General features: G+C 53.6%; 1 protein-coding gene across 7 annotated transcripts; it reads right to left on the bottom strand.

The window, feature by feature from the left end:
* Positions 1-307: 307 nt before the first annotated feature.
* On the bottom strand, positions 308-8,710 carry FLT3LG (fms related receptor tyrosine kinase 3 ligand). 7 transcript variants are annotated; one of them, XM_011289647.4, is made up of 8 exons: positions 8,593-8,707; positions 8,213-8,279; positions 7,326-7,436; positions 7,069-7,122; positions 6,714-6,857; positions 6,098-6,182; positions 3,781-3,965; positions 308-537 (listed from the first exon to the last, which is right to left on the bottom strand). In XM_011289647.4, exons 2-8 carry the CDS (start codon positions 8,243-8,245, stop codon positions 325-327), a joined length of 825 nt encoding a protein of 274 aa, XP_011287949.1. In that variant the 5' UTR covers positions 8,246-8,279; positions 8,593-8,707; the 3' UTR covers positions 308-324.
* Positions 8,711-13,674: the final 4,964 nt, after the last annotated feature.

Below are 13,674 nucleotides of genomic sequence, written 5' to 3' on the forward strand. Positions count from 1 at the left end.
TGGGGCTGGCCCGGGTACCTCCTCTGGGCTCCCACAGTGCCTGTTCTCCTGCCATCAGAACGTGTCACGCTGTACTGACCCCAGAGGGGTCCCGTGTCTTCTCCCCCATAGATCAGGAGCCCTGAGGGGGCTGGGTGGGTTCTGACTCGCATCTGGGTCCCCGCAGTGCCATGCACTGGCTCTGGGCCCCAGGAGGCGTCAGAAAACGGCTACTGAATGAAGCATTGCGTTAACCGAAAAACCGAGACTCACAAGCAAACTGCCCCGTCCACACCATGCCCCACCTACAGACAGTCCTGGCCAGAGCTGGTAGAAAAGGATGATTTATATACAATTTCCTGAGGACAAGGACTTTGTACAGAGGGGGATAGGTGGGTCTGGGGCTGGCGTTGGGGGCTGGCGTTGCCTCCATCCCGGGGGGAGAGTGAGCGGGGCAGCGTGGTCGAGGAAGGAACCAGTCTCTAGCTGACTTTCTCCGAGTCCCGGCTCTGTGTCCTCGGGCAGGTGATTCCTCTCTCTGGGCCTCAGTGTCTTCCTCTGTAAATGGGATGATACATGTGTCTGTCTCACGGGGCTGCTTGGGGGGTCCGTGGAGAGGGGAGAGGAGAGGATCAAGTGCAGGGCTACTGAAAACAATTCCATTTGCAGTGAGCGCTCGCTGTGTTAGGGCATCGCTGTCCGAGACAAGACGGTTCTCTCAGACAGTGATGGGAGCAGCGGGATCTGAGCTCTCCCAACACAGCCACAAGGCAGCCCCATGTGAAGGTGAGCATTCCAAGGCAACTAAGGAGCTGATTGTTACATTTTACCTAATTTAAACTTAGGCAGTGGTGTATTAGGAGAGCAGGAAGCAGAGTGGATAGGAGCAAGGATGGGAGGAAAACTCAATGGATGGCCTTAAAAAAAAAAAATTGTAGGGGCGCCTGGACGGCTCAGTTGTTGGTTAAGCGTCTAACTTGGGCTCAAGTCATGATCTTTTTTTTTTTTTTATTTTTTAAAAATCTTTATTTATTTTTGAGAGAGACAGAGACAGAGCAGGGGAGGAACAGAGAGAGAGGGAGACCCAGAATCCCAAGCAGGCTCCAGGCTCCACAACCCCCAGACCTGTCACCACATCCCCCCCCCCCCCATGCAGGGCTCAAACCCACACTGTGAGGTCATGACCTGAGCCGGTCAGACGCTTAACTGACTGAGCCCCCCAGGCGCCCCTACAGATGAAGCATTTCTAATAAAAATTTAGTGTCACATGCACACTGGATTCTAAAGACTTGGTATGAAAGAATGAGTAAACTATCTTGAGCACCTGGGTGGCTCAGTGGGTTGAGTGTCCGACTTCAGCTCAGGTCATAATCTCGAAGTTCGGGAGTTCAAGCCCCACATCGGGCTCTGTGCTGACAGCTCGGAGCCTGGAGCCTGCTTCAGATTCTGTGTCTCTTCCTCTCTCTGCCCCTACCCCACTCATGCTCTGTCTCTCTCTCTCAAAAATAAACATTTAAAAAAATGAGTAAACTACCTCAATAATTTTTAAAAATATTGATTACATGTTGAAATGACAACATCTTGGATACACAGGGTGAGATAAAATATATTAAAGTTACCTGTTTCTTTTTACTTAAAAACATGTGGCTACAGGACACCTGGGTGTTAAGCGTCTGACTTTTGATTTTAGCTCAGATCATGATCTCACAGTTTGTGAGATGGAGCCCTGCATGGGGCTCTGCGCTAACAGTGTGGAGCCTGCTAGGGATTCTCTCTCTCTCTACCTTTCTCTCTGCCCCTCCCCTCTCCTCTCAAAATGAATAAACGCTAAAAAAAAATTAAATTTAATTTAAAAAAATGTGGCTACTAGAAAGTTTTTTTTTTTAAGTAATCTACATGCCCAATGTGGGGCTCGAACTCACAACCCTGAGATCAAGAGTTACATGCTCTACTGACTGAGAGAGCCAGGTGCCCCAACTATTAGAAAGTTTTAAATGACATGTGTGGCTTGTGTTCTATTTCTGTTGGACAGCCTTGCTCTGAGGGCTTTGTGTGTGCCACTTAACCTCCAGACAACTCTATGGTAGAAAGAATATTATTAGAGTCTTTTGTACAGATAAGGAAACTGAGGCAGAAGAGGGAAAGGCTTAGATGCCCAGAAAGCCCAGAGTCAAGTCTTGGCTCTGTCACTCATGTGCTGTGTGACTTTTGGCAAATTATTTACTTCTCTGTGCCTTGGTTTCAGCCTCTGTGAAACAAAGTAAAAATGACACTAGCTTCTCAATCAAGTAGGTTAATTCGTAGAAAGCCCCAGCATAAGGGCCGTAACTCTAAGGCATTATATGTGTGAACAATTATTGCAAACTGCTTCTTCTTAGAGTCCTCTGGGCCCATCAGGAACCCACTAAGGCTTTCTGTCCTTCCTCCCTCCTGGCCCACCTGCCTCCTGCCCTCACACCTGTTCTCACCTTCTTTTTTCCATCACTCACCTCCCCTGGTTCCCTGCTACCCTGGACAGGAAGTCCCAGCTCCCTTGCTTGGTGTTTGAGGCCTAGATTTTCACACCCACACTCCGCTCACAACTCTTTCACACCTGGAAGTCTTTGCGACGATGGTCCCCTCCGCCTGCTTCAGGAGGTTACTCTCTCCTGGCTTGCAGACTCCTGTAGCCAAATGTCTCCCCTGGGGCCCCCTCATGCACCCAGGTCCCCGCTGAGCTCACTCTCTTTCCCTAATCCCCCTTGTCCCTCAGGTTCCCCACTGGGCCAGACCCAGGGTCCTCTGTGCCACCTGCCCAAGGCTGTCAACCTGCAGCCCTGTTCTTTTTGTCTTGCTTTTTAAAGATTTTATCTTTTATTTTTTTTACATTTATTTATTTTTGATAGAGAGAGACAGAGCACAGGTGGGGGTAGGGGCAGAGAGAGAGGGAGACACAGAATCTGACCCAGGCTCTGAGCTGTCAGCACAGAACCCGATGCGGGGCTTGAACTCACAAACCGTGAGATCATGACCTGAGCCGAAGTCGGACGCTTAACCGACTGAGCCACCCAGGTGCCCCTATTTTATTTTATTTAAACATTTTTTTAATGTTTATTCATTTTTTGAGAGACAGAGTGCCAGTGGGGGAGGGGCAGACACACACACACACACACACACACACACACACACACACACACACACACAGAATCCCAAGCAGGCTCCAGGCTCTGAGCTGTCAGCACGCACAGAGCCCGATGCAAGGCTCGAACGCATGAACTGTGAGATCATGACCTGAGCTGAAGTTCGACACGTAACCAACTGAGCAACCCAGGTGCCCCCTAAGATTTTCTTTTTAAGTAATCGCTACACCCAACGTGAGGATCGAACTCACAACCTGGGGATCAAGAGTCGCCTGCTCCACTGACTGAGCCGCGCAGGTGCCCCCGCCCTGTCCTTCTTGATCCCTGACTCTTGAAACTGCCTGTCCCCTTCTCTCCATCCCCATGGTGCCAGTCCTGGCCCTGACTCAGGCTTTGTCCTCTCTCCCGGGACCCTCGCCCCGCATCCAGTCTGTCCGGTCGTCATGGCCCCAGAGTGGTCTTCCTCATCCAGAGCATACTCCCCCCCTCCCCCCCTGCCCTACACACACACAAAGTCCAGAGTGCTGGGCTTGGTGAAGGATTCACCGAGCCGAGTCAATGCTCCACGAGCCACAGGGGCAGCACATCCCGGAACCTGGAGGCGTAAGCGCCTGTGGCCTCCACAGGGTCAGTGTCATCCCCTCAGACCTCCCCAAGCCCTCTGTCCATTCTGCTGGCTCACCTGCTCCCTGGGGTAGGGCGTTCTCCATCTCCTTCTTCGCCAGTGCAGGCACCAGGCGGCGGACATCAGCAAGAGAGCCACAGGCAACAGCAGCAGGAGGAGCAGCAGAGGGGCCTGAGGGGCTGGCAGGGCTGTGGCCTCCAAGGCCCTGGGGCTCCTTGGGGGCAGTGGGGTGGAGGAGTCTGCTGGGAGAGAGGAGGCTGGGTGAGTGAGGAGAAGGGCTGGGTCAGAGAAGGGCAGAGCAGGGCAGAGCAGGGGAGGGACCGAGAGAGAGAGGGAGACGCAGAATCTGAAGCAGGCTCCAGACTCTGAGCCATTAGCACAGAGCCCAACGCAGGGCTCGAACCCATGAACCGCGAGATCATGACCTGAGCCAAAGTCGGACGCTCACCCGACTGAGCCCCCCAGGAGCCCCTGGAGAAAAATATTTCTAGGGCTTATGTATTGATTTGTTTATTCCTCTTTTTCCTCCAATCGGCTGTGAGCTCCATGCGGGTGACAGGAACCTTATCTGTCTTATTTATTGCCAGACCCTACTACTTAGTGCTCATTAAGTAATATTATAATAGCTTAATTTCATAAGTTAGATATCTGGCCAAATGACAAATTGACAAATGGGTAGATAATAAAACGGTCAAAGACCCTTCCCCGTATACGCTCACCCCATTCTCTCTTCCCTTCACCCACTGGGCTCCAGCCACATGTGTCCCTTCACTCTTCCTTAAACACATAGGCAGGTTTCCGCCTCAGGGCCTTTGCACTGGCTGTTCCCTCATTCTCAGCTTTCAGTGACTTTCCAGCCAACCACCTCAGACCATGCTTCCATCACCCTGTTGTAATTTGCCTGCATAGGGCTCCTTATACTCAGCTGTTTTTCTCTTTAATTATTATCCTTACATGTTTACCGTCTTTCTCCTCAATTAGTATATCAGCCCCCCATGTGCAAGCACTTGGTCTTGCTCTGGGCTGTGTCATCACCAAGGACATGGTTCATAAAACGTGGTCAAATGAATGAATAGTCATAAATGTAAGTACCAATGACAAATGAAGCTTGATTTAGATGGCAAAAATGATTGGAAGTGTGGGGAGAAACTGAGAAAATTAGGATGGAAGGTAGCTTAAAAAAATTTTGTTTTAATGTTTACCCTAGAGAGGGAGAGAGAGCGCGAGCTGGGAAGGGGCAGAAAGGGAGAGAGAGGGAGACACAGAATCCGAAGCAGGCTCCGGGTTCTGAGCCACCAGTCCAGAGCCTGAGGAAGGGCTCAAACTCACAAGCTGTGAGATCATGACCTGAGCCGAAGTCGGACGCTTAACCGAATGAACCACCCAGGCGCCTCAAAAGGTAGTGTTTAACCATCCCTCTCAAGGGCACCAGACGGGCTCAGCCAGTGGAGCGCGTGACTCCTGATCCTGGGGCTGTGAGTTCCAGCCCCGGGTGTGGTATGGAGAATACTAAACGAAAACAGAAATAAAAACCAACCAATCTGACAGATCTAGTAACAAATACCAGGACAGGAACCTCCAAATAATATCATAGTAAGGTGGGGAGGAAATATGTACACACAGATTCAACTCGGATCCTGCCAAAAAATAATCTATGTTTTTTCCCCCCTTTTCCTCCTAAGACAGGGTCAGTTACATAACGGATTATGTACTTGGCCACAGAGTAAACCTTACTATGCTGAAGAAGTCATGTTTTCACAGGGCGTAGTCTCTCATTATATTCTGATTCTGTGATGTCCCATTGATCCTTTAGAGTTGGTGAGTCCCCTCCCCCAGCAACTGTTGACACACCTCCTACGAGAGTCTGAATTCACATGTGTCAGCAGTGTGAAATGCACACTGGTTCCTAAAGATTTAATAGGGGACAAAGGACGTGAAATGTCACACTAAATAATTATTTATTTATTTTTGTAAGAGCCTATTTATTTATGGGCCTGGGTTCGAGCCCTGAACTGGGCTCCTCGCTGATAGCACAGAGCCTGCTTGGGATTCGCCTCTCCCTCTCTCTGTCCCTCCCCTGCTTGTGCTCGCTCTCTCGCTCTCTCTCTCAAAATAAATAAGTGAAACTTGGGGAAAAAAAACCTGGAAAAAAAGAAAAAAAAAGAAAAAGGCAGGGATGACTGTTCACCTTCTCAGAGATGGGTAAACTGAGGCCTAGAAAGAGGAATGAACTTGGGGGGACATGCCCCAAGGTCACACAGCCAATGGGAGCAGAGCAGGGTCTGGGATGGCCTGAGGGGAAGGGGTGAGGGGCTGTGGGATGCGAGAGGTGAGGGTAGGAGGTGGGGGCTTGGGGGGCTTGGGGGGGCTTTACCGGGCTGACACTGTAGCTCCAGGCACCCCGAGAAATTCCTGCGGGTGATCCAGGGCTTCAAGGCCGCCAGCTGCTCGGAGGTGTCCTGCAGGAGGTGGGAGATGTTGGTCTGGACGAATCGAAGACAGCTGGGGAGGGGCTGGGGGCAGGGGAGGGAGACGTCACCACCGCATCACCCTCCGCTCAGGCCAAGGGCCTTCCCTGCCTGGCGATGCCTAACAGGGTCCCTTGAGGGTCTCTGAGGGAGAGTTTGGACCCCTGCCCCCAGGACTGCTAAGGGGAGATGTCCTTAGCGATGCACAGCGAGCGGGCCCAGTCAGATCTGGGTCCCGAGGGGGTTTGGATCGCCTCCTTCTGGTTGCTAGGGGAGAGAACCCCTCAGCAACGCCCAGCAACGGGCCTGAGAAATCAACTCAGAACTGGATCATTAGGCCCACGACCCTCGCCATCCTTCAGTGCCCAGGGAAGTGTTCTTTTCAGCAGTGGGGCCCCCCAGGGGGACTGGGGTTCCAGCCCCACCACCCGTGGGTTGCTAGTCTAAAGAAATCTCCAGTAAGTAAGCCCTAGGAAGGCATTTCACGCACTCCCCTGGCTGTCTCCCAAGTTCAGGGCTAACCTGGAAGGCACACAAGGTGACAAAATGTATCTCGGTGTTGACCGCCTCCAGCAGGCTTTGCATCTGGGACCCAGCCACAGCCTTGAGCCGACCCATCCAGCGCTGGGCCAGGACCAGGTGCCAGAATGGCCCACAGAGCTCGTCCTGGGAGAGAAAACCCAAGTTCGGGGGCCCGTGGGCGGAGGGGGCTGGGGGCCGGTGCTGGTGGGGCTGGAAGGATGAGGGGCCAGGGCCTGGGGTCCTGCATCCCAGGGGAGGAAGGGGCAGGTCGGCCGGCTGGCGAGTTCCTCCCCCCCCCAAGGGGTGGTGCTTCCTGAGTCTACCCCCGCCCCAGCCCCTCCCATCTGCGACTCACGTCCTGTAGGTTGGAGGCGACGGTGACTGGGTAATCCTGAAGCAGGTAATCAGACTATGGGAGAAAACAGGGTCAGACGCGGCTGAAGACAGGAGAAAACGGAACTATGGAGACCCAGAGGGGGATAGGGAGCCACAGAGAGAGAGGGGGACAGAGAGCCAGAGAGAAGGGGACAGAGAGCCAGACACCTAGAGGGGGGAAGTTAGCCCCAGTGGGCGCAGAAAGGCGCACCGGAGACGATGGGACCGGGCCCTCACCAGCTTTCGGATGGTGACCTTGAAGGTGGAGGAGATGGGGCTGTGGCTGAAGGAACAGTCGGGGGACCCGCGGAGGCCAGGGCTGAGCAGTAGCAGCAGCAGCAGGGAGGTCTGCGGGCGAGGCACGGGGTGGGGGCGCCCTCTGTTGGCTCCACACGCACCCCTCACCTGGGCACTCCCCACCCCCCCCCCAACCCCGGCTCCCTTCTCTCTGTCTCCCCTCTTTCTCCCTTCCCAGGTCTCCTTCCCTCTCGTCCAGCAGTCGGCCTTCCTGCCTGGGGCTCCCGTGCCCGTCTCGGACCAGCCCCCCCCCCCCTCCACGCTTCCTCTCTGCCTGTATCCGATGCTGGCCCCGTCCGTCCCCCCAGCTCCCCATTTCCCCGCTGCGCCCACGGCTCCCCGTGTCTGCTCACCTCAGCCCGGGACTTTCTCTCTCTGTCCACCTACCTGCCCCTCTCCGTCCCGCTCTCCTCTTTCTCCACGTGGGTCCTGCCTTCCCCATTTGTACCTCCATTTCTTCCCCGACCCTGTCCATCTCTCCCGTACCCCTGTCGCTGTCCCCCACCCCTGTCCAAGTCCCCCTCCTCTGTGCATGTCTCCCACCATTGTCCGTCTCTTCCCTGCCCCGTGTCCCCCTCCTCTATACATGTTCCCCACCCCTGTCCGTGCCCCCCACCCCTGTCTGTGTCTCCCACCTCTGTCCATGTCCCTCTCTTCTGTACATGTCCCCCACCCTTGTCCGTCTCTCCCCTGCCCCTATGTCCCCTCGCTCTGTGCGTGTTCCAGCCCCTGTCCAGGTCCCCCACCTCTGTCCATCTCCTGTCTCAGATCTGCCCATTTTGATCCGGCTCTGCCTCTCCCCCAGCTTGCCCCCCAGGTATACGCACAGTTGGGCTCCAGGCTGGCGCCAGCACTATCATCTCGGCCGGAGGCCCCTCATGCCTATGGCCAGATCTTGGAAGGGACAGAAGAGGGAGTCTCAGACCCCCACACCCCAGCCCCTTCCTCACCCGCCCCTTCACCTCCCCACCCCTCCCTCGGCTCCTTGATGTGGCTAAGTTTCCGCCTCCTACTCCCTCGGGCTTCCTGCATGAGCCCCAGTTACGGTGAAAACTCATCTCCCCTTCTAAGAACCCCGACGTCCGGTCCCCGGAACCCTCCCCAGGCCAGGGACCCAGGAACCTGACCCCCATCCCTCCTCCCTCAGCCAGGAGGGGGACCCCAGCCCCGCCCCTCGGGGACCCGGAGTCCATTTCTCCTCACGCACCAGGCTTGCCCCGGCTGGGCGTGGAAGGGGCCAGGCCGGGTGACAGCCAGAGATCGAAAGCGAAAGGAAATTTTGGGGGGCGATAGAGAGCCCGGGGTGGATCGGGCTGAGGCAACGGGCGCCACCTGGTGGTGACAGGTGGCGTCTCACGCGCGCCCCGGAGCACCGAGTTGGGTTGATTCCCCGGTGGGACCCACAGCGAATGGGGAGCGGGCTCCAGCCAGAACCAGTGCACACGGGGCAAGGAGAAGGTCGCCCTGAGGACTTCATCCTCTCCTTGAATGGGGAAGGCTGGTCCGAGATGCGCGCAGGAGTCAGAAGGAGGAGGGCCGAGCGCTGGAAGAGATGGAAGGAGAGCTGGGAGGGGAGAAAGAGGGGAGACAGAGAGAAGGGGGCTGTGTGTGTCGGGGGGTCGTCCAGGTGAGGGGTGCGAGTGGAGCCGACAGAGGGCGCCCCCACCCCGTGCGTCGCCCGCAGACCTCCCTGCTGCCGCTGCTACTGCTCAGCCCTGGCCTCTGCGGGGACCCCCGACTGCTCCAGCCACAACGCCATCTCCACATTGGATGCGTGGCCTGAGCGTAGCTCCTGGGAGCTCCGGGGTTCCTTGGCTTGTGTCTGCATATCTCCATCTCTGCCTCTGTCTTCACCTGGCCTTCTCTAGAAGTGTCTCCCCTCTGGGTGTCTCTTATAACACTTGTCATTAGATGTTGGGCCCACTCGGATAACCCTGGATGATCTTTTTTTTCTTTCTTTTTTTTTTTAAGCGTTTATTTATTTTGAGAGAGAGAGAGAGAGAGGCAAAGAGAGAGGGACAGAGAGAATCCCAAGCAGGCTCTGCACTGTGAATGCAGAGCCAGTGCAGGGCTTGAACCCACGGACTGTGATATTATGACCTAAGCTGAAGCCGGACACTTAACCAACTGAGCCACCCAGGTGCCCCAACTCAGGATGTTATCTCGAGATCCTTCAGTTAATTATATCTGCAAGGACTGTTTTTCCAGAGAAGGTCGCATTCATAGGTTCCAGAGGTGAGGGCAGGGACGTATCTTTTGGGGGGGGCACTATTCAAACCACTACAGCCCCCCCTCCCCCGCCGGGCTGTTTCCCACCTCTGGGCCTTTGCACATGCTGTTCCTTCTGCTTGGGATTCTCTCCCCCTCTCCCTCTCTGCCCCTCCTGCGTGCACTCTCTCAAAATAAATAAACTTTCCAAATAAATAAATAATATGATGTGGCAATGCCACTTCTGTTATTTCTCCAAAGGAAATGAAATCAGTCTCTCAAAGAGATATCTGCACTCACGTGTTCATGTGGCTTACTCACGATAGCTAAGGTACAACCTAAGTGTCCACTGATGGATGAATGGATGAAGAAAATGTGGTATATATACACAATAAAATATTATTCAGCTACAGGGGTGCCTGGGTGGCTCAACTGGGGAAGCGTCCGACTTCGGCTCAGGTCATGATCTCATAGTTCGTGGGCTCGAGCCCTGAGTCGGGCTCTATGCTGACAGCTCCGAGCCTGGAGCCTGCTTCGGATTCTGTGTCTCCCTCTCTCTGCCTCTCCCCTCCCTTGCACTCTCTCAAAATAAATAAACATGTTAAAAATTAAAAAAAAAAATTACTGGGGCGCCTGGGTGGCGCAGTCGGTTAAGCGTCCGACTTCAGCCAGGTCACGATCTCACGGTCCGTGAGTTTGAGCCCCACGTCAGGCTCTGGGCTGATGGCTCAGAGCCTGGAGCCTGTTTCCGATTCTGTGTCTCCCTCTCTCTCTGCCCCTCCCCCGTTCATGCTCTGTCTCTCTCTGTCCCAAAAATAAATAAACATTGAAAAAAAATTAAAAAAATAAATTACTCAGCTACAAAAACAAGGAAATCCTGCTGTTTGCAACATTGCAGATAATAAATCTGGAAGGCGTTGTGCTACGTGAATTAAGCCCGACAGAGAAAGACAAATCATGTATGGAATCACTTCTACGTGGAATCTAAAAAAGTCGATTCATAGAGTCAGAGAGTAGAATGCTGGTTGCCAGGGGCAGGGGAGGGGAAATGGGGAGATGTTGGTCCAAAAAGTACAAAGTTTCAGTTTTAAGATGAGTAAAGTTCCGAGGATCTAATACAGCATGGTGCCTGTCATTAACAAAACCGTATGGTACATTTGAAATTTCCTAGGAGAAACGTTTGTTTTGCTTTTGGATAGATCAGAATTTTTCTTTTTTTTTCCAGAGGCACTGAGCTAAGAGAGTGGATCTTCAATGTTCTCATCGCACACAGAAAAGGTGACTTTGTGAGGCAATGGACGTGTTCATTAAGTTGATTACGGTTAACTGTTTCACGATGTATAGGTATAGTAAACCAACACGTTTTATACACTTAAAAAAATCAGGTCGTATCACCAAAATAGATGCAACCTTTGTCAATAATACCTCAACAAAGCTGGAAAAAAAAACAAACCCTGAACGCACACGGCACCTTCCTTGGGAAGGTGGCCGCCGTCCCTCACCCTCCCCTTGCACATGCGCACTCGGGTTGGATAGGGTGACATCTCTGGGTACCCTGAGCTCCTTCTCATATCATAACACCTGTCACCTCAGGTTATGTGGTATCTTCCAACCACAGCTGAGCCTACCTACCTCTCTTCTGCTCACACACCTTCTGTGGCTCCCTATTGCCCTTGGAACAGCTTTCTAGCCCTTCTGCCGTGCCACTCACTTCCTCTTTATCTCCTCCCCGTTCGCCCACACCAAAACTCTTATAAGATCCTCAGTCTCCAGGTGGTTCCCCACCCCCCCCCCCATGTCCCCTCCACAGTCGCACAGATTATGGGTCTCCCTGGCACAGGCCAGGAACTTGTTGTGTTGCTGGGGTCTGACCGTCCTCTGGGCCTCTGGCTTTGTCCTGCCAGGGCCCACGACCCAAGGGGACTTGGGGAATAGGTCTTGTTGCATCAGGCCTGGCAAATACCACTTTTAGCTCTGGCTGGGTCATTGTGGGAGTTTGGCCAGCCCCTTATCCTCAATAAACCTCAGTTTCTTCGACTCCAACCTGGAGGTAAATGAGAAAATATAAGGTCCCTTCCACATCCGTGCTTCTCTGAAGCTCGTGCTTGGCCCACCCATCCCCGGCAGAATTGTTCACAAACATCCGGGGGCCTTCCTCTGCAGGAGTCTAGGACCATGTGCCCTGTGGAACTCAGGCACAGTCACGTGACTCCCTTTGGCCAATGAAAGGAGGGTGGAGGTGCCGAGCGTCACTTCTGGATGAGGATTAAGTGGGTCAGGGAGTGGCTCTGTAATGACACAAGCCACTTTGAGATCGGGCCACAGTCAGCCTGGGTCCCTGCGTGGCTCTGATGAACGGAGGGGCCCCTACCGCCCCTTGATGGACAGGTTACCGTGAGCAAGAAATGAACTTTGTGGTTGTCGACCGCAAAGGTCTGGGGGCTGTTACTGCAGCAAAGCCTCACCCAACCCGTGATATCATCCCTCTCTCCTCCTTGCCTTCTTTACCTCGCTTCCTGTTCAGCCTGGCGTAGCGTGTCGCGCCAGGCAGATATTTTCCCCATTACCTAGTTTTGTGTCTCCTCTTGCAGTGGGCAGAATGGCTCTCGAAGAGGTCTCCTGGAGGGGTGCCTGGGTGGCTCACTCGGCTGAGAGTCCGATCCTTGGTTTTGGTTTTGGCTCAGGTCGTGAGCTCGGTTTGTGAGATCGAGCCCCGTGTTGGGCTCAGCGCTGACAGCTCGGCGCCTGCTTGGGATTCTCTCTCTCCCTGTCTCTCTGCCCCTCCTCTGCTCACACTAGTTCTCTCTCTCTCTCGATAAACTGGGGCCCCTGGGTGGCTCAGTTCATTAAGCGTTTGATTTTGGCTCAGGTTGTGACCTCCTGGTTCGTGGGTTCAAGCCCTGCGTGGGGCTCTGTGCGGACAGCACAGAGCCTGCTTGGGATTCTCTCTCCCTCTCTCTCAAAATAAATAAATAAACTTAAAAAAAAAAAAAAAAAAGATGTCCAGTGGAACCTGTCAATGTTACCTCACATGGCCAACGGGCCTCTGCAGACAGGACTTGTCTTGAGGTGGGGGGACGATCATGGATTGGGGGGCTACTAAGAGCAGCACAGGGTCACGTGCCAAAGAAGAAGCAGGGAGAACATTCTTCCCTTGAGCTCCAGTCAGGAACGCAGCGCTGCTGACACCCTGAGTTTAGTTTGGTGAGGCCCATTTTCAGACTTCGACACCCAGGGCTGTTAAGATCAAACACTTGTGCTTAAGCCGCTAAAACTTTGTTACAGCGGCGACAGGAGGCTAACACAGCTCTCGCTCGCTAGAACATCAGCTCCTGAGGCCTAGCTTCTCTTGTTCCTGGCCGTCTCCCCAGCACGTGAACAGTGACTGGCTCAGAGTAAGGCACTCAGTGGACAGCTTCACAGACTAGGAGCTTCCACCCCTGGCCAGACATGATTGATTGGCCCAGAAGTGTATGCCTGACCCAAACTGGCCAGATTTCCTCTCCCTGGATGCAGCACGGACGCTTGCCAGAGGTCAGGGCTGGGGTTACATCGACCTGGTAGTTGCCCTTGGCTGGTTAAAGCCACGGGATTAATGGGCAGGACACTGAGGCAGCCCGTGGAATCCCGGAGGGAGTTGTCAAAACACAGACATAAGCTAGAGCCTTCCAGGGACTTTCCTCTAACTCTCTCCAAACGTCCAGATCCTGGGAGAGAGAATGATCCGGTCCAGCTTGAATCAGATACTGACAGGAGGCTTCTTGGTCTCATTTGCCCCATGACAGAATCAGCCTCGATTTAACAGCTAACACTGGTGAAGCATGTGCTGTGTACCCATCACTAAGTTAACCAGTCTGGTTAGAACTATCAGTCCCATTTTACAGATGAGGAAACAGGCTCAGAGCAGTTAAGCTTTCCTAAGATCACATGGCTGAAAGAGTTGATTGAAGCAGACAGGTAGAGAGAGAAAACCCCAGAGATGGGGCGCCTGGCTGCCTCAGTGGGGGGGAGCATCCAACTCTTGATCTTGTGGTCATGAGTTCGAGCCCTATGTTGGGTACAAATTACTTAAAAAAAAAAA

Source organism: Felis catus, chromosome E2, assembly GCF_018350175.1.
Source record: "Felis catus isolate Fca126 chromosome E2, F.catus_Fca126_mat1.0, whole genome shotgun sequence".
Classification (NCBI taxonomy): domain Eukaryota; kingdom Metazoa; phylum Chordata; class Mammalia; order Carnivora; family Felidae; genus Felis; species Felis catus.